We start from the raw sequence: 21252 nt of genomic DNA, 5'->3' as shown, positions 1-21252 counted from the left end.
ATGGTTGCGGAGGGGGGGGGGGGGGGGGAGGGGGGGCGGTGGAGGGGAGGAAATTACACCCTCCCCTCAAAAAAAGAGGTGAACCAGTATCTCGCCACTGACGGACAGAGCCCCTGTCACAGGGTGTCGATGTTTTTAATGTAAGGAATCTTACAACACCAGGTTATAGTCCAACTATAACCTGGTGTTGTAAGATTCCTTACATTTGTCCACCCCAGTCCATCACCGGCATCTCCACATCATGGATGTTTTTAATGAGCAGTCCTGCCCACATAGAAATAAACTGCAAATACATCTGGCGAAACCAATACATGTCTAACCCGCTCCATTAGGAATGGAACAATATCAAGTTGGTGAGCTGCAGTTCTGGTCAACACATTGAACTGAATCCCATGAATCAAAGGAATGCAGGGCCGGTCACCTTTTGAACATGAGGGTGGAAGCACTTGGAGTTCTTCCCATCACAGCCTCCCGTGCCACCTTCTGGCGTCGCTCAATGGAATCTTGTTCCTAAATAGTAAAGAAAGTCAACTTGAAGATAACGTCGAGAAAGATACAAGTATCTAAATGAGGCAAACAAAATAAAACCAGAGCTCATAAATAATGGATAAAAGAAAGCATATCCTAGCAGAACTTCTGCAACTACTTAATCCCAATAAATTTCTTCCAAAAGTTGAAGATTTTATTGTGGTTATTTAGTGCTACTACTGCAGCAGTGACAGCTGTGTTTATATATCAGTCTACGCACACAGAGATCGCAATTTATCATAATGAAAGGGGTTTTTAACCAGTCACATGATACATGTAAGCTCAGGGATTCAATAGAAGGTACAGGCTTATATCTGTATTATACAAAACTGAATGGACAGAACTACCAGCTATAATATTTACAGAAATAGGGAATGCAGTGAGTCTGTGGATTTTGTCCCATCATCTTAAAGATTTTGTGAGTGGGAAATAAGGTTAGAATTATGGACAGGTGCTTCCTTAGTGGCCTAGTTGGTTAAGGCACTGCCACAAGCTATACTGAGCCATAAGAACTAAAGGTCCCACGTTTGAACCCAAGTCTGTACTGTGTTAGCTGATCTCAGCTAGGATGGCATTAGAGCATGACACTTGGGCTAGGAGAGTAATATAAGCCAGCATTGCCACTGGCTCACCACCACTTTCTCAAGGGCAATTAGGGATGGGCAACAAATGCTGGCCTTGCCAGCGATGCTCACATCCCGTGAATGAAAAAAAAAATCACTGTCCAGTGACCCATGCTGGAAATATGCATATGGACATTGGGGGACAGCAACATTGGGCTCCATTAAAATGCCGTCCAAATCCAACCCAAAATGATGAAATGGAAGCCTCTTTTCTCTGGAATGAATCCCTAGCGGGAATAGCCGCACGGCCCAAACTGCCCCTAATTCAGGGCCAATTGGCAATCACACTCAGAGAGGCTCCAAGATGGCTGATATGGGAAATGGAAAAATATCGTACTAATGAAGTAGGATGTGGGCCCAAGGCACGTTGTTGGGGTATAAAGATCTTTTACTCATGTTGGACCTGGCTGGGGGTTATTGATGCCGACTTAGTCTCTAAAATAGAGCACAACAGCAAAGAGGTTATGGTAAATTTGTATAAAATAATGGTTAGGCCACAGTTAAACTACTGTATGTAGTTTTGGGCACCCCATTATAGAAAATACATTAGATCTATTGGGAACATACAACATAGATTCACTAGTACAACACCAGGGTTGAGAAACTATAGTTGTGAGGAGAGACTTGTCCCACTGGAGAAAAGAAGGCTAACAGGAGATTTAATAGAGATTTTTAAGATTATCAAGAGTTTTAATAGGATGAATGGGGAAAGACTCCAGTTAGGGAGTGAGTGATGAGGGCATCTTAAATTAATATTGTCACTGAGTGAGAAAAGTGGTTAGGAGAAGTTTCTTTACACAGTGTTATTGAAGCATGGAACGCTTTATGCCAGGGATTAGTTGAGGCAGAGACTATTACATCTGTTAAGGGAAGATTAGATAAACTTTTGCAGCAGCGAAAGATACAGACTATGGGGAGAGAGTGGGGCAGTGGGAATAGTTTTGGATTGCTCAAGCAAAGAAACAGTACAGACACAAAGGGCCAAATGGCCTCTGTCTGTACTGTAAATTTCTACGGTTCTATATTTTTAAAATGGAAAGTGTTTCTTTCACTATTACCAACATCTCTTGTTTTGAGATTCACAAAAAGAATTACAAAGAAACTCATAAAAATAGTTCACATTATCCAAGGCACAAAGAGAAGGTCAAAAGAAAAATTCTGAAAAGAGACTGAGAAACAGACAAGGAGGGAAAGCTTTGATGAGTGGGATGGTCAGGGAGAGGATATGTCTGACCAGGAGGTAGGAGAAAGCAGCAAGGTGAAGAGGAATAGCCTTAATGGACCCTGCCTGCCCAATACCTCCATCGTCACTGATCTACACTGACTCTCCTTTCCCCAACGGATTAAATTTAAAATCCTTATCCTCATCCACAAATCCTGCCACGGCCTCAACAACCGAGTCTCTGCAATCTTCTCCAACCTGTTGTTCCCTCTGATTCAGTGATTCTGGCCTTCTGTGGATATTCTCCTTCCTCCCCTCCATGACTGATGTCAGAACTTTCAGCCCTACTCTTTGGAACTCTCTGCCCAACCCCATTGACTCTACCTCCCCGCCCACCATGAGAAGCCTTCTCAAAGTGCATCTCTTCGACTGAGCTTTGGTCATCTCTCCTAATCATAGAAAATTATTTTTTTTTTAAATTTGTTCATGGGATGGAGGTGCTGAGCCGCCTTCTTGAACCGCTGCAGTCCGTGTGGTGAAGGTTCTCCCACAGTGCTGTTAGGAAGGGAGTTCCAGGATTTTGACCCAGTGACAATGAAGGAACGGCGATATATTTCCAAGTCAGGATGGTGTGTGACTTGGAGGGGAACGTGCAGGTGGTGTTGTTCCCATGTACCTGCTGCACTTGTCCTAGGTGGTAGAGGTCGCGGGTTTGGGAGGTGCGGTCGAAGAAGCCTTGGAGGGTTGCTGCAGTGCATCCTGTGGATGGTACACATTGCAGCCACAGTGCGCCGGTGGTGAAGGGAGTGAATGTTTAGGGTGGTGGGTGGGGTGCCAATCAAGCGGGCTGCTTTGTCCTGGATGGTGTCGAGCTTCTTGAGTGTTGTTGGAGCTGCACTCATCCAGGCAAGTGGAGAGTATTCCATCACACTCCTGACTTGTGCCTTGTAGATGGTGGAAAGGCTTTGGGGAGTCAGGAGGTGAGTCACTCGCCGCAGAACACCCAGCCTCAGACCTGCTCTTGTAGCCACAGTATTTATATGGCTGGTCCAGTTAAGTTTCTGGTCAATGGTGACCCCCAGGATGTTGATGGTGGGGGATTCGGCGATGGTAATGCTGTTGAATGTCAAGGGGAGGTGGTTAGACTCCCTCTTGTTGGAGATGGTCATTGCCTGGCACTTGTCTGGCGCGGATGTTACTTGCCATTTATCAGCCCAAGCCTGGATATTGTCCAGGTCATGTTGCACGCGGGCTCGGACTGCTTCATTATTTGAGGGGTTGCGAATGGAACTGAACACTGTGCAATCATCAGCAAACATCCCCATTTCTGATCTTATGATGGAGGGAAGGTCATTGATGAAGCAGCTGAAGATCGATGGGCCTAGGACACTGCCCTGAGGAACTCCTGCAGCAATGCCCTGGGGCTGAGATGGTTGGCCTCCAACAACCACTACCATCTTCCTTTGTGCTAGGTATGACTCCAGCCACTGGAGAGTTTTCTCCCTGATTCCCATTGAATTCAATTTTACTAGGGCTCCTTGGTGCCACACTCGGTCAAACGCTGCCTTGATGTCAAGGGCAGTCACTCTCACCTCACCTCTGGAATTCAGCTCTATTGTCCATGTTTTGACCAAGGCTGTAATGAGAACTGGAGCCGAGTGGTCCTGGCGGAACCCAAACTTAGCATCGGTGAGCAGGTTATTGGCGAGTAAGTGCTGCTTGATAGCACTGTCGACGACACCTTCCATCACTTTGCTGATGATTGAGAGTAGACTGATGGGGCGGTAATTGGCCGGATTGGATTTGTCCTGCTTTTTGTGGACAAGACATACCTGGGCAATTTTCCACATTGTCGGGTAGATGCCAGTGTTATAGCTGTACTGGAACAGTTTGGCTAGAGGCACAGCTAGTTCTGGAGCACAAGTCTTCAGCACTACAGCCGGGATGTTGTCGGGGCCCATAGCCTTTGCTGTATCCAGTGCACTCAGACGTTTCTTGATATCACGTGGAGTGAATCGAATTGGCTGAAGACTGGCTTCTGTGATGGTGGGGATATCGGGAGGAGGCCGAGATGGATCATCCACTCGGCACTTCTGGCTGAAGATTGTTGCAAACATTTCAGCCTTGTTTTTTGCACTCACGTGCTGGACTCCGCCATCATTGAGGATGGGGATGTTTGCAGAGCCTCCTCCTCCTGTTAGTTATTTAATTGTCCACCACCATTCACGACTGGATGTGGCAGGACTGCAGAGCTTTGATCTGATCCGTTGATTGTGGAATCGTTTAGCTCTGTCTATAGCTTGTTGCTTCCGCTGTTTAGCATGCATGTAGTCCTGAGTTGTAGCTTCACCAGGTTGGCACCTCATTTTTAGGTACGCCTGTGCTGCTCCTGGCATGCTCTTCTACACTCCTCATTGAACCAGGGTTGATCTCCTGGCTTGTTGGTAATGGTAGAGTGAGGAATATGCCGGGCCATGAGGTTACAGATTGTGCTTGAATACAATTCTGCTGCTGATGATGGCCCACAGCGCCTCATGGATGCCCAGTTTTGAGCTGCTAGATCTGTTCTGAATCTATCCTATTTAACATGGTGGTAGTGCCACACAACACGTTGGATGGTGTCCTCAGTGCGAAGACGGGACTTCGTCTCCACGAGGACTGTGCGGTGGTCACTCCTACCAATACTGTCATGGACAGATGCATTTGCGACAGATAGATTGGTGAGGACGAGGTCAAGTAAGTTTTTCCCTCGTGTTGGTTCGTTCACCACCTGCCGCAGGCCCAGTCTGGTAGCTATGTCCTTCAGGACTCGGCTAGCTCGGTCAGTAGTGGTGCTACCGAGCCACTCTTGGTGATGGACATTGAAGTCCCGCACCCAGAGTATATTCTGTGCCCTTGCTACCCTCAGTGCTTCCTCCAAGTGGTGTTCAACATGGAGGAGGACTGATTCATCTGCTGAGGGAGGGCGGTAGGTGGAAATCAGCAGGAGGTTTCTTTGCCCATGTTTGACCTGATGCATGAGATTTCATGGGGTCCACAGTCAATGTTAAGGACTCCAAGGGCCACTCCCTCCTGACTGTATATCACTGTACCGCCACTTCTGGTCGGTTTGTCCTGCCGGTGGGAATGGTGATGGAAGAGTCTGGGATGTTGGCTGAAAGGTATGATTCTGTGACTATGGCTATTGTCAAGCTGTTGCTTGACTAGTCTGTGGGACAGCTCTCCCAATTTTGGCACAAGTCCCCAGATGCTAGTGAGGAGGACTTTGCAGGGTCGACTGGGCTTGGTTTGCCTTTGTCGTGTCCGATGCCTAGTGGTCCATCCAGTTTTATACTTATTGTGACTTTTTTTAGTGAGATTTTACAACTGAGTGGCTTGCTAGGCCATTTCAGAAGGCAATTAAGAATCAACCACATTGCTGTGGGGCTGGAGTCACATATAGGCCAGACGGGGTAAGGACAGCAAGTTTCCTTCCCTAAAGGACATTAGTGAACCAGATGGGTTTTTACGACAATCCGGTAGTTTCATGGCCACCATTACTGATACTAGTATTTTAATTCCAGATTTTTATTTAATTAATTGAATTTAATTAATTGAATTTTAAATTCCCCAGCTGCCGTGGCGGGATTTGAACTCATGACTCCGGATTATTAGTCCAGGCCTCTGGATTACTAGTCCAGTAACATAACCACTATGCTACGTACCCTAATTATGGCACAGAAGGATGCCATTTGGCCAATCATGTCCGTGCCGGCCAAAAAAAAGCTATCCAGTTTAATCAAGCTTTCCAGCAGTTGGTCCGTAGCCCTGTAGGTCACGGCACTTCAGATGCACATCCAAGTACTTTTTAAATGAGTTGAGGGTTTCCGCCTCTACCACCCTTTCAGGGAGTGAGTTCCAGATCCCCATCACCCTCTGGATGAAAAGATTTCTCCTCAGCTCCCCTCTAATCCTTCTACCAATTACTTTATATCTGTGCCCCCTGGTCACTGACCCCCTCGGCTAAGGAAAATAGGTCCTCCCTATCCACTCAATCTAGTCCAGTCATAATTTTATATACCTCAATTAAATCTCCCCTCAGCCTCCTTTGTTCCAAAGGAAACAACCCCAGCCTATCCAATTTTTTCTCATAGCTAAAATTCTCCAGCTCTGGCAACAACCTCGTAAATCTCCTCTGTCCCCTCTCTACTGCAATCACATCTTTCCTGTAATGTGGTGACCAGAACTGTATGCAGTACTCAAGCTGTGGCCTAACCAATGTTTTATACAGTTCTAGCATAACCTCCCTGCTCTTATATTCTAGAATCATAGAATCATAGAAGTTTACAACATGGAAACAGGCCCTTCGGCCCAACATGTCCAGGTCGCCCAGTTTATACCACTAAGCTAGTCCCAATTGCCTGCACTTGGCCCATATCCCTCTATACCCATCTTAACCATGTAACTGTCCAAATGCTTTTTAAAAGACAAAATTGTACCCGCCTCTACTACTGCCTCTGGCAGCTCGTTCCAGACACTCACCACCCTTTGAGTGAAAAAATTGCCCCTCTGGACCCTTTTGTATCTCTCCCCTTTCACCTTAAATCTGTGCCCCCTCGTTATAGACTCCCCTACCTTTGGGAAAAGATTTTGACTATCTACCTTATCTATGCCCCTCATTATTTTATAGACTTCTATAAGATCACCCCTAAACCTCCTACTCTCCAGGGAAAAAAGTCTCAGTCTAATATCTTTCAGCAAAATCCTTCAGCAAAAGCACATCATCTGCTCATGAGAAACACCCTGCAATGTTTTTCTCCATTGAGGGTGCTACATAAATACATATTGTTGTTGTTGAAAGGAGAGAATAAAAGATGACTGACAGGCCAGCAAAGAGAGCCACAGGAAGGAAGAGGGCAGTAGAGAGCTTGGGAGATATTTGTTGGTGCTCCAAATCCATTCTGTTGAATTAAAACAAATACTTTATTTAAACGCTGATGTTGATGACATAAATATAACCAGGGGACTTGGCTGGGAGGAGTTATGGTTTGCAACAGTGTTAGGAAGCTTAATTAATAGCAGCAGGTTATTTACTAGTCATCTACCCAGGGTACGCTAGTGATTATATAATTTTAACTATGCTTGTTAATTTAAATTTACTGTAATGTGGTGCATAGTAACCCTATCACAACCAAGTCAACAACAACTTGCATTTATATAGCACATTTAACATAGAAAAATGTCCCACACAGGAATAAAGAAATACTGACACTGAGCCAGAGAAGGAAAGATTAGGCTAGGTGGCCAAAAACTTAGACACAGAGGTCGGTTTTAAGGAGGAGAGTGACAGAGCCTTGCCGCACATCATGTCATGAGAAATAGCAAAGGGAATAATTAACAACAAAAATAATGTCATTTTCAATCCAATGTTGGAGCTTGCTCTTCAGCCTGTAATTCTATGGAAAAACAGGCCAGGCTGAACATTCAGAATAAACTATCCTGTCAAATTGAATAAAACTAAGGCTCCAAAATTCCAAGTCCTGCAATCCACCATTGGAAGTGTGGTGAGGTGGGACTTCTGACCTATAACAATCGTGTGAGTGTCACCGTCAATTGATGAGATACATGTGGGAGGCCCGGGACAGTCACAGGGGGGAGGGAGGGGCACGGGACAAGTTGTTCTGAGGCCACAGCTGCACGATTTAAAGCCTGACTGCTCTTAAAGCTGAACCAGCATATAGGACAGTGACAACGTGGCTCTAATAGGACAAAGGAAAACTAGAGGGGGCATAAGGAAAGTGCACAGTGGTGAAACTAAATGACCTTTCAGTTATGAAATTCCAGAAAGCACAAATTCTTTTTGTTAATTGTAATATATTGATTTGGTTCATGACTGTTTTGTTGGAAATGTAGAAGGAAGGAATGCTTGTGGACTTCAGACCCTCAGGGGACCTCTGCTTAAAATGATGAATGGAGTGTTGTGAAGGATTGTAAGTTTAAATTATGTGGTGCAACCTGGTTATTACAGATGTTGCAAAGCTAAAGGATCAGACATTACTGAAAGTCTCCCTGATGAGTCTGACTCGAGGCACTCTCCTAGCAGCTGTCTGTGGCCCTGCTGGGTCCTCTTCCTATTCCTCCATCTAAGATAATTCTGACTCAGTCTGCTCCTCATGAATCTCAAACTACAAACTGTGCCCGCATGCAGCAAGACCTGGACAACATCCAGGCTTGGGCTGATAAGTGGCAAATAACATTCGCACCAGACAAGTGCCCGGCAATAACCATCTCCAACTAGAGAGAGTCTAACCACCTCCCCTTGACATTCAACGGCATTACTATCGCCGAATCCCCCACCATCAATATCCTGGGGGTCACCACTGACCAGAAACTTAACTGGACCAGCCACATAAATACTGTGGCTACAAGAGCAGGTCAGAGGCTGGGTATTCTGTGGCGAGTGATTCACCTCCTGATTCCCCAAAGCCTTTTTACCATCTACAAGGCACAAGTCAGGAGTGTGATGGAATACTCTCCACTTGCCTGGATGAGTGCAGTTCTAACAACACTCAAGAAGCTTGACACCATCCAGGACAAAGCAACCCACTTGATTGGCACCCCATCCACCACCCTAAACATTCACTCCCTTCACCATTGGGTCACCGTGGCTACAGTGTATATCATCTACAGGATGCATTGCAGCAACTCGCCAAGGCTTCTTCGACAGCACCTCCCAAACCCGCGACCTCTACCACATAGAAGGACAAGAGCAGCAGGCACATGGGAACAACACAACCTGCATGTTCCCTTCCAAGTCACACACCAACCCTACTTGGAATTATATCGCTGCTCCTTCATCGTTGTTAAGTCAAAATCCTGGAACTCCCTACCAAACAGCACCGTGGGAGAAACTTCACCACACGGACTGCAACGGTTCAAGAAGGCGGCTCACCACCACCTTCTCAAGGGCAATTGGGGATGGGCAATAAATGCTGGCCTTGCCAGCGACGCCCACATCCCATGAACGAATAAAAAAAAACTCACCTTTAAGATTCCAGCATCAGCCTTCCCCAGCTGCTGTTCTAAGTTACCAGTTTTGCAGTAGCATTAGTTAGACAGGTGGTTCTTAGGGTATAAATGATGGAATTTAGAACTTACGGGGGGACAGTTTGAAGTCTCCAGCCTGGTGGAAACAGGTGGGGGATAACTCACCGTCCCATTCGCCCCGTCAATGTGGCTGCCACAATCTTCCCCTGGGCCTACCGGTGAGCGGCCAGACACCCACTTGAGTCAGGCTGTAGACCTGGTTAATATGCAAAACAGGGTCCTAGGGTATACATGGGACCCCCACCGTGCCATCTTAGGTCAGGACTGGGTGGAGTCTATGCTGCACACACTCCACTCATTATCAGCTGGGGGTCCAGCTGCAGAGAAGCCCAAAGGTAACAGCTGCATTTTGGCAGGGCCGGCAGGAGCAGGAATGCTCCTCCTTGCTCCACAAAACCAGCCCGGGCTGCTCCTTCCAGCCCGGAAGCCAGCTGTGCCGCCCGATATTGCGATGGCCCAGAAACGGGGAGTTACCCCGGTCACTCTGCCCGCAGCTGGATACTAATGAGGCCAGGCCCTTGAAATGGGCCAGGCCTCCTGCTGAGGGCACTCCGCCGGCTGCACCAGGGGAAAATCTACCCCCGGCCTAAACCCATCATTAGCGTGAGTCCACCTTAGCTAGGGCTGACGCATCTTACACCCGTCCTCACTTTCGGCAGAATTTAGGGCGCAACTTAAATGAGATGTGAACCGAGCAGATCCTGTCTAAAGTCCCAAATTCTGTCTCCCCCCTGATAGTGCTGCTGAGTTTACATCCTACCACAATATTGGAATTTTGGATGCAAATGTCCATCCATTGTCACTTGAAGTACACTGCCAAAGTGCCCATATTATAAATACAAACCTAACACTTCAAATCGCCCAGCTCAGCTTCGATATGCACCTGAACAGTTACAGAATCAAAGTGAATGAAACTGAGTCAGTTCACATCTTGGTGACAAAATTTGGGTTAGTTTGCCTGGTGTAAAGGCAGCCTGGTGAAAAAACGTACACATCTTTGCTTCTTACCACAGCTGTTTTTTCTGCTGATAGTCTAGCCTGTACTCTGGAAGAGTAGTTCCTGGTAGAGGAGTCCACAAACTCAATGGGCAATGCACCGGACCATGTGATTTTATTCCAGCTTAATTCATTAACTTCGGATAGTGTGATCTTTGCCAAATCTATGCAACAGCAAATGTTGGATTTTAATACGCAGACAAGTAACTCAATAATGCTGCTTTAAATGTTGCTACAATAGGAAGTTGTATACCAAGTATCCCATGTCCAAACTCATTGGTTTTCCAAACCACACTGTGCATTTCCCCATTGAGCTGAATTTATTTTAATGGCGCGTATTTAGACACTTTTTTTTTAAGTGGCAGGTGCAATCACTCCTCAATTTGTTGACTGCAAGACAATTTACAGAAGATAATGACCCTTTAACATCTGGATTGTTTTTCATACTTGGCCCAACTTCAGACTCAAACACAATTCCACATATGGAAAAAGAATTTAGTTTCAAGTTACTGGTCGGGGACTAGTGGAAGTTTTAAAAAGTCAAGTTTTCCAGCGGTAAAAATGAATTACTGTTTTTTCTAAAGTATAATTCGCAATGAAAGGTGCAACAGAGGAAGTGACTCCTCCTTTATTAACTTAAAATTCCTTAATGTTTGAAAAATGCTACTTTGTAAAATGGAACGCAAGTGGAAGTTGTCTATCCTGCTGACACGCTGTGCCATGTAGGGGAAGGACTTCAAATTTAAAACTCACTGAATATCCAGTCCCAGCTGCAGTGTGAGGGAAAGTTGGATACGAGAGTAACCTGGTGGTCCTAATACTCACCACCAACTGGGCAACTGCTGAGCAATACTGTCAGGGCCTTGAAACAATGACTGACCCTAACATGCAAAAGAAATAAAAGAAAAAATTGCTAAAAATAATACAGCATTTAATTTTCTCCAAACAAGTCATCATATGAGGGCTAATAGGCAAAAAATGTGGTAAAAACGAAGGTTAGAGTTTATGAAACAATGGTTATCCCCATGTTATTATACAGATCTAAGTGTTGGAACATGAGAAGAGGTGATGAGCAAAAGATACTAACAGCAGAGAAGACTTGGTTGAGAGGAATACAGGGAGTATCCAGGATGTAAAGAATCAAGAACGATACAATAAGAACATGGTTTGGATGAGAAACAAACGCTGATACAGAAAATCCGAGAAAGCGACTCCGATGATTTGGGCACTTTTCAAGAACGGAAACATCTAGAATACCTTTCATGGTCCTGCGTACAGAGGTACATGGAACAAGAAGGTGAGGAAGGCCAAGGAAGTGCTGGATAGACAATGTCAAGAGTGACTTGTCATAGCAAGGGACTCAGATGACTGAAGGGCCCAGGCTAGTTCAGAATCGCCAACGGTGGAGTGAATTCATTGGGCCCCATCATCGCTGCTCAACTGACGGATGGTAATTTAGTAGTGGTAATGGTAGGCTTTTCCAACAGTCATTTGAATGGATATTTTAGAGTCAAACTAGTGGCAAATATACCTTGATCATTTGGTTGGATATTCAAATATAAACTATCAAATCAAATTGGCTGAAAGTTCAACAGCCTGGATGCTTTGAATCTAAGCTTTTCTGCACTGCAAGGTTAAACCATCTGTCAGAGGGTATAGATGGCCATTTACAATGCATCTGTCTTTATTGGTAAACTCAACATTTCAACTTAGGTACTTGAACAACTGAGAAATTAAACTCAACCAAGTCAGTTCAGATCTATGTAACAAGCTTGCTCTACTTGACCATATACTATTCATGAATTATACAAAAGGCAGAAATCTGCAAATATAACAGTAATGAAAACTAAGAGGCCACTTCTCCCAGTTCACATCTTTGGCCTGAGCGAGTAGTCACAAAGGGGGATGGGATCAAGGGCTAGGGTGCAGAGTTTATGGCAGAGGTTGAACAGGATGGCTTCAGTTTTGCCAACTTGTTAACTTAAATTAAATTCTTGCTCATCCACAACTTGATGTTGGGCAAGCAGTCAATCAGTCTGGTGGTCGTTGTCATGGAATTGAGTGTGGTGGTGAATGGGTACAGCTGGCTGTATTCAGCATGCATATAGAAGCTGACACTATGCCTATGGATGACATCACAAGGATCAACATGGGAATCAGGGGGAAAACTCTCCAGTGGCTGGAGTCATACCTAGCACAAAGATGGTAGTGGTTGTTGAAGGTCATTCATCTCAGCCCCAGGACATTGCTGCAGGGGTTCCTCAGGGCAGTGTCCTAGGCCCAACCATCTTCAGCTGCTTCATCAATGACCTTCCCTCCATCATAAGGTCAGAAATGGGGATGTTCACTGATGATTGCACACTGTTCAGTTCCATTCCCAATCACTCAAATAATGAAGCAGTCCGAGCCCGCAGGCAGCGAGACCTGGACAACATCCAGGCTTGGGCTGATAAGTGGCAAGTAACATTCGCGCCAGACAAGTGCCAGGCAATGACCATCTCCAATAAGAGAGAGTCTAACCACCCCCACCTGACATTCAATGGCATTACCATCACCATCAACATCCTGGGGGTCACCATTGACCAGAAATTTAACTGGACCAGCCATATAAATACTGTGGCTACATGAGCAGGTCAGATGCTGGGTATTCTGCGGCGAGTGACTCACCTCCTGATTCCCCAAAGCCTTTCCACCAAGGAACAAGTCAGGAGTGTGATGGAATACTCTCCACTTGCCTGGATGAGTGCAGCTCCAACAACACTCAAGAAGCTCGACACCATCCAGGACAAAGCAGCCCACTTGATTGGCACCCTATCCACCACCCTAAACATTCACTCCCTTCACCACCGGTGCACTGTAGCTGCAGTGTGTGCCATCCACAGGATGCACTGCAGCAACTTGCCAAGGCTTCTTCGACAGTACCTCCCAAACCCGCAACCTCTACCACCTAGAAGGACAAGAGCAGCAGGCATATGGGAACAACACCACCTGCACGTTCCCCTCCAAGTCACACGCCATCCCGACTTGGAAATATATCGCCGTTCCTTCATCGTCGCTGGGTCAAAATCCTGAAACTCCCTTCCTAACAGCACTGTGGGAGAACCTTCACCACACAGACTGCAGCAGTTCAAGAAGGTGGCTCACCACCACCTTCTCAAGGGCAATTAGGGATGGGCAATAAATGCCAGCCTCGCCAGCGATGCCCACATCCCATGAACAAATAAAAAAAAACAAGGATATGGTTGTGTAGTGGTTATGGTACTAAACTGGCTACCCAGAGGTCATGAGTTCAAATCCCACCATGACAAGTTGTGAAAGTGAATTTGATCAGATTGGTACTTGTGGGCCAACACTGGGGGAAAAATGACCATGATGGCTGATGGCTTTCTTAAATCCCCAACTGGTTCACTAAGGTCCTTCTGGTCTGGCCTACATGTGGCTCTGGACCATACTATATGGTTGACTATTAATGCCCTCTGATGTTGCCTAGGAAGCTACTCAGATTGTACAAACAATCACCAGTGATGGACAATAAATGCAGTAATGCCAGTGTTACCCACAACCTGAGAACAAATAAAAGGGTCAGGGGATGGGATTGTTGATATTAGACGAGGATGGATTGGTTGAACACTGCAGAAAATCACGGGAGACCAAGAGGAATAGTGCAAAAGACACATAGGCAGGTTATGGTAGAGAGGCTGGGCTAAAAGCACATGGAGAAATCTGCGTTGTGTGCAAAATGGCTGCTTCTATAATGATAGTAACAGCACTTCAAAAAATAATTAATTGTATGTGACGTTAGCCTACGTTTCACAGTGCATATTAATTTATGGCATTTATGTGTCAGATTGGCTCAGTTGGTATCACTCTTGACTCTGAGTCAGAAGGTTGTGAGTTCAAGCCCCACACCATGACTTAAGCAATGTGTAGACTAATTCAATGTACTGTACTGGACTGCTAGATAGAATGTACAGCACAGAAACAGGCCATTCGGCCCAACCTGTATTTATGCTCCACACGAGCTTTGTCCCACCACTCTTCATCTAACCCGATCAGCATAACCTTCTATTCCTTTCTCATGTGTTTATTTAGCTTCCCCTTAAATGCTATTCGTCTCAAATATTCCTTGCAGTAGTGAGTTCCACATTCGAACCACTCTCTGGGTAAAGAAGTTTCTCCTGAATTCCCTATTGAGAAAGTGCAGCACTGTTGGAGGTACCATCTTTTGGATGACATGTTAAACTGTGTATGTTCAGGTTGATGTTGAAGATCTCAAGGCCCAACTTGATGAAGAACAGAGAGATCTCCCAGTGCCCCAGCCAACATCCATCTGTCATCTCACCCTTTGCCTCCCTGTTACTTTTAGGAGCTTGCTGGATTTGCACATTAATTGCCCATTGAACTCGCCGCAGAAAGTTAAGTCTGGTAATTAAGAGTGTAAGTACTCTTAATGACATGATAATTGTTAATGTAATGCCAATCAACTTCTCTGGACCAGAAAGGGGACAATTTAAACTGTTCAATTTCATTCCTGCAGGTAGTCAATTCTAGGTGGGATTGTGAGTTGCGAGGAGGATGCAAAGAGGCTTCAAGGCGATTTAGACAAGTTGAGTGAGTAGGCAAATACATGGCAGATGCAGTATAATATGGATAAATGTGAAGTTATCCATTTCGGAAGGAAAAACGGAAAGGCAGCGTATTATTTAAATGATAATAGATTGGGAAATGTTGATGTACAAAAGGACCTGGGTGTCCTTGTACACCAGTCACTGAAAGCAAACATGCAGGTGCAGCAAGCAGTCAGGAAGGCAAATGGTATGTTGGCCTTCATTGGAAGAAGATTTGAGTACAGGAGCAAGGATGTCTTACTGCAGTTATACAGGGCCTTGGTGAGACCACACCTGGAGTAATGTGTGCAGTTTTGGCCTCCTTACCTAAGAAAGGATATACTTGCCATAGAGGGAGTGCAGCGAAGGTTCACCAGACTGATTCTTGGGATGGCAGGACTGTCGTTTGAGGAGAGATTGGGTCGACTCGGCCTGTATTCACTCAATTTTAGAAGAATGAGAGGGGATCTCACTGAAACACATAAAATTCTGACAGGGCCAGACAGACTGGATGCTGGGAGGATGTTTCCCTGGCTGGGGTGTCCAGAACGAGGGGTCACTCATTTAGGACTGAGATGAGGAGAAATTTCTTCACTCAGAGGATGGTGAACCTGTGGAATTATCTACCACAGAAGGATGTGGAGGCCAAGTCACTGAATGTATTTAAGAAGGAGATAGATAGATTTCTAGACACAAAAGGCATCAAGGGGTATGGGGAGAGAGCGGGAATATGATATTGAGATAGAGGATCAGCCATGATCATATTGAATGGCGGAGCAGGCTCGAAGGGCTGAATGGCCTACTCCTGCTCCTATTTTCTATGTTTCTACGTTTCTTAGAGATTTCAAAAATCTCAAATTTTAAATGTTTTAATTCTTTTCGTACTTTTCCTTTCTGTCTCTTTTTTCTCCCTCTCTTAATCTAATCTTTCTTTCCCTCTCTTTATTTCTCTTCCTGTACCTGATTTGACTGTAATTCACCCTCCTTCTCTGTTGTTCCTCCGTTTCTTACTCAATCCTTAAATCTCATTGATTAAGGAGATGCACTGTTGGTCCCATTGTTCACCGAGGTCCCAGATTCCCTGTTGCCCTCGTACTTCCAGCAAATTACGGCACAAAACATTTTCGAGCTGAAGGGTGTAGAAAAAAGTCTAACTAGCGACACCCACCGCGAGATGCCCTGCTCCATCTACATCTGACCATAGGTATTTTTATCCAACAAAGTAGCGCTGGCCTGAAAACAAACAATGCCAACAGTGTGCAGCCCAATAAGCTATTTTCCATCAGCTGCTGATTGACCCATCTGTGCATTTCCAGGAATTTGTGTTTTTATTTCAGATTTCCATCATTCGCGGTTTTCGTTTTATCTCTGGTATTGCTAGCTATTGTTTTCTTCTCTTCTCTGTGTTCTTCCATAATACACAAGTACAAAATCAACATGACTAAAGTAAGACCGGATGAGAAGAAATCTTTCTTCCCACCAGAGAGCGGTGTTCATGTGAAACAGAATGCCAGCAATACAAGCTGGTGCAACTAACTCCTTCAAGAAAGAGCTGGGTAAACATCTAGTTAGGGCAGCGACTTAAGTCTCCTGGGATAAGAACGAGCAGACAAGCAAATACTCCATGGAACAAAATGATTTTTGTGCTGTGGGAGCAAAGGAAAATGGTACTAGTCGGAGTTGAATAGAGATAGACGTTTTAGAGTTTTGCTTAACTACCTTTGAGGGTTGAGAAGAAAATCTACAAAACTTTCTATCCCTCACGAGATTTGAATAATTAATCACATAAGAGGAACAAGTGCGATACATGCATTGTGACAAAAAGTGTTCATGTAGCATCACATGACTGGAAGAAGTATGCCACAAAGATACTGTCTTGTATATATTATAGCATTCAGTGCTACACAATGATTGACTGTATAATTTATGCTATGTAAGAGTTATCTTCAAACCTAATGTTAGGTTTCTGTCGGTGCAAGGATGAACACTGCTGGGATTCAAAACTGCGACTACAGAAGTACAAGGTCAGAAATTCATCACTCCAAAGCTCAGCTAGTTATCAGCATTCCGACATTCCGGTGCATACTCACCAGAAGTCTGCCATTTGTCCCCTTCCATGGCTTTGTCACTGTCATTGCTCATTTGATAAGTGAGGCTCAGGTACTCCCTGAGCAGCTGGCTCAGCTGCGTGTATGCGTCTATAAGATCATCTGCATATAAAGACAGCACAAAAAGAACAGAAGTAAAGACACAATTACTTTAACTCTGGAGAGCTCTGGCAGAATTTAAGCACCAAAAATTAAAAGTGAATGATAGCTTTTAGCTGTTTGTCAGTGTATATTAAGTCATATTCCTCATTTTTGTGCATATTTTTCATTTTATCTTTAAGAGTAACCCTCTACCATGTGAAATGAAAGATGTGCACACTTTAATAACTACGCCAGTTCAGAGCTCGTGGATAATTCCAGGTTGACATCGCTGAGCTATGATGAGAGGCTAAAGAGTGAAAGAAGATTGGGGGCATGGGGTATGATCCATGCTTCTTTTAATAATAAAGGAAATCATTGGTGGAGAGGTATTTATGCAAAACCAGAATTGAAGAACCAGAGGATGTGATTACAAAAGCAAAATACTGCAGATACTGGAAATCTGAAATGAAAACAGAACATGCTGAAAACACTCAGCAGGTCAGGCAGCACTTGTGGAGAGAGAAACTGTTAAGGTTTCAGGTCAATGGCCTTTCACCAGAACTGGAAGAAGTTAGAGATTTAACAGTTTATATGTATGCAAGTTTCATTGACCTGAAACGTTAACTATGTTTCTCTCTCCACAGATGCTGCCTGACCTGCTGAGTGTTTCCAGCACTTTCTGTTTTTATTTCATAAGACATGATTATTGGCTAAAGAAGCCATGAACTAAACTCAATTTGAGGAATAACTCCCTCATGCTTAGAATTGGGACAGACTGCCACCCAGCGCAATGGATGTTGGCTCAGTTTAAGCTTTCAAAAATAAACTGGATAAGTTCTTCATTCAGCAGAGTGATAGAAATTTGGGGGAGCAAAAAGTTTAAAAATGATCAGATTGAACCCTAAAACTAGACCTGGATAAGAAAATGGGGTGAAGGGACTTTTCTCATCTAACATTAAAATTCTTTTTTTTTTATTCGTTCATGGGATGTGGGCGTCGCTGGCAAGGCCAGCATTTATTGCCCATCCCTAATTGCCCTTGAGAAGGGCCTACTGCATTCCATGGAAGGCCTTCCTAGGGTCTCAGCAGCATTGGAGCCATATCATTACATACAGTATTCATCATCTAAATCTATAACTGTTGTTATAACGTTCAATCTCTTTCACAACCAGAAATTTGACAAACATCAAAAGTTAGTAGACTGCATTTAACGAGTCTATTCCTCATATCAACTATTACGTATTTTGTGAGGGACAAATAAATTCTAATCTTCAGTCTTGCTTGAAGTTTGCCAGTTTTGTATTCACATCGCCTCCAAACACAATCTTGGGGGGAAAATAATTATTTCTCCTTCCTATTTTCAGAAAGAGCCAATCATCCCAGGTACCAGTTATAGGCAGGGGCCTGGCAAAAGGGCATCCCTTCATCCTCTCAATTGGAAAATAATGCATAGGTGATATCCAAGAGGAAAAAATATAAACTACAACATTATTTTTTAAATTAAAAAGTAATCTAGTGACAGCTCCATAATGCTAAATTCCCGATTTCAGAAACAACGGTATGAGGAAATGTGGATTGGAGTCCACATTAAAAAACAGCAAGAGAATCATTCCTGGGCTCCAGTCATTCGCCTCCTAGTGGCCCAGCTTTAAAGTGCCATCAGCAGAGGCCTGGGGAAGGCCTCTAAGCCAAAGGGAGACCCTACTGGGGAAAAGGAGTGAAAATAACCGAAAAAAAGAAATGATACTCTGAAAAAATGAAAAGTAAAGGATTTCTGTGACAATACAGCTGAAAACTCTGAAGACACTGCCATTTCCGCACTGACTGACATATGTTGAGGCGATGGTAGTGAGGCAAATCCAACCGATAAAGTGGCAAACGGGGCTTTCGACAGGGCTAATTTGGAGCCAATACTCTTATTGCAATTGTCTCGCCCCAACAATCAGGTAACAAAGAGCCAACTCCCTTACCGGTGTTAATCACAGCATCAAAGTAGCCTGGGTATTCCTGGTTCATGCTGATATAGTGGTCAACTCTGGACACGGCAACATCGATTTGTGATTTGCTGTACAGGCCTCTCAGCCGCAACCTTTTCTCGTGCTCTTCTTTCTTCATCGGGATCAGCAGAATGTAGCGAGGCTCTAAGTATGTCTTCTTCAAGCTACGTACACCCTTTGCAATGGTGGAATTAGATGGAAACAATTTACTAACTCTGCTCCCCTCCCATTCTAAACAGCACTCAGCTCCCCTTGTGGGTGGATTTCTTTTTTTAAAAAAAGTGGAAGGTAAGTTAAGTTAAGTTAAGGCAGCTAAGTACAGTGAAGAGCTAAGGATTATGGTATAGAACAGCAAGTAAAAGAGATGTGGTGAAACAGGAAATACTGATTAGGTGTCACCAAGCTTGGATTTAAAAAACCTGAAGGTTATAGGGGAAGAAAAGGTATGGAGTTCCTAAAATAAAGAACTTGACATCTTATCACATCCTCAGGGCATTCCAAAGCGCTTTACAACGTATGAATTACTTTTGACGTGCAGTTACTGTTTGTTATGTTGGCAAACACTGTAGCCATTTTGTGCACTGTAAGGTCTCACATGTCCTGGCCAACATTCCTCCCTCAAATAACAGTCCCAGGAACAAATTAATTGGTCATTCATATGTGGGACCTTATTGTGCACAAAATGGCTACTGTGTTTGCCAACATAACAACAATAACTTCAAAATTAATTCATAAGTCATAAAGTGCTTTGGAATGTCCTGAGGATGTGATACAGTGTCATATAAATGCAAGTTCTTTATTTTTTGTGAACCAGGATCTCAACATAATGGAACTCCAGACCTTTCTTGCCCCCTACAATCTTCAGACTGTTAAATTCAAGTGGTGTCACCTAATCAGTATTTCCTGTTTCACCATATCTCTTTTACTTGATGTTCTACACCATCAGCCTTGGCTTTTCACTGTACTTAGCCACCTTAACTTAACTCACCTTCCACTTGGTGGCTGAGAAGTTAAAAATTACATCAAAGTGAACCTAATGCACTAATGTTATAGTAATTGCATTCAATGGCTCCCATCAAGAGTGAACTTGACTCTTTTGGCCTTTGAAGTTTATTTTAACAAATAATCTAAATTTAATGCACTAATTCCAACCTTAATGACATCATTTATATATGCAAAGAATTTTTTCTCCTAACGTTCAGGTTCTCTGCCCTCCCCCCACTTTGTACCTACACAGTATTCCACAGAGGTCCAGTAGGTGACACTTATTCCCAGGTCTCGACCAATGGTACCCTGTAACCAGCTGCTAGTGTTGTGCAAAAGCGGTCCAGTTTGGCGCTCACTCAATACTCTTCGAGCTTCCCTTTCCACTCCCTCGCTAACAGCCAAGACAAGACGTAGGAAATCACAGGAACCTGCACCTCACAACATTGTGATGCTAACTTGAGGTGGAAATCTAAAACCAGTAACCTGACTCCAATTAAGTGTGATGTGGAGATGCCGGTGATGGACTGGGGTTGACAATTGTAAACAATTTTACAACACCAAGTTATAGTCCAGCAATTTTATTTTAAATTCACAAGCTTTCGGAGTTCACATCGTTCACCTGACGAAGGAGGAAGCCTCCGAAAGCTTGTGAATTTAAAATAAAATTGCTGGACTATAACTTGGTGTTGTAAAATTGTTTCCAATTAAGTGTGGCTGTTTATAAATAAAACACAAGTTGCAGCCTTTTATATTGTTAACCATTAGCAGGTGGTTGCTTGATCCATCGTCACCTGTTGAGCTAAACGTGAATCTCTGTCAACTCTTAGGCAGACTTTAGTCATATATACACATACGGAGTTTTACTTACTGTCAGAGATCAGCTTGCAATACAGCAAAACTCTATGGAAACTGAAAATACAACAAGGATGTTCTGAAAACAGCCCACTTATTCACATTGATGTTCGGGAGTGGGTGCTCTGAACAGATCCCATTGCTAATGCCATCTTCATAGATGGAGCCCTATAAATGTAGCTATTTGAAACTCAAGACACCTCAGATGTAAACACTTAGCATTGT

The 21252-nt window shown here is 44.1% G+C and overlaps 1 protein-coding gene across 2 annotated transcripts in view; it reads right to left on the bottom strand.

Moving 5' to 3' along the window:
- Window positions 1-21252, bottom strand: part of lrguk (leucine-rich repeats and guanylate kinase domain containing) — a 109132-nt gene that overhangs the window by 19868 nt on the left and 68012 nt on the right. For both annotated transcript variants that reach the window (XM_068005176.1, XM_068005177.1), the window contains exons 14-17: window positions 19162-19363; window positions 17093-17212; window positions 10408-10559; window positions 422-510 (exon numbers count right to left, since the gene is read on the bottom strand). In XM_068005176.1, coding sequence (XP_067861277.1) covers window positions 422-510; window positions 10408-10559; window positions 17093-17212; window positions 19162-19363 — 563 coding nt within the window. The remainder of the gene's footprint in view (window positions 1-421; window positions 511-10407; window positions 10560-17092; window positions 17213-19161; window positions 19364-21252) is intronic.

Source organism: Heptranchias perlo, chromosome 24, assembly GCF_035084215.1.
Source record: "Heptranchias perlo isolate sHepPer1 chromosome 24, sHepPer1.hap1, whole genome shotgun sequence".
Classification (NCBI taxonomy): Eukaryota; Metazoa; Chordata; class Chondrichthyes; order Hexanchiformes; family Hexanchidae; genus Heptranchias; species Heptranchias perlo.
This window is presented reverse-complemented; position numbering and strand designations above follow the sequence as displayed.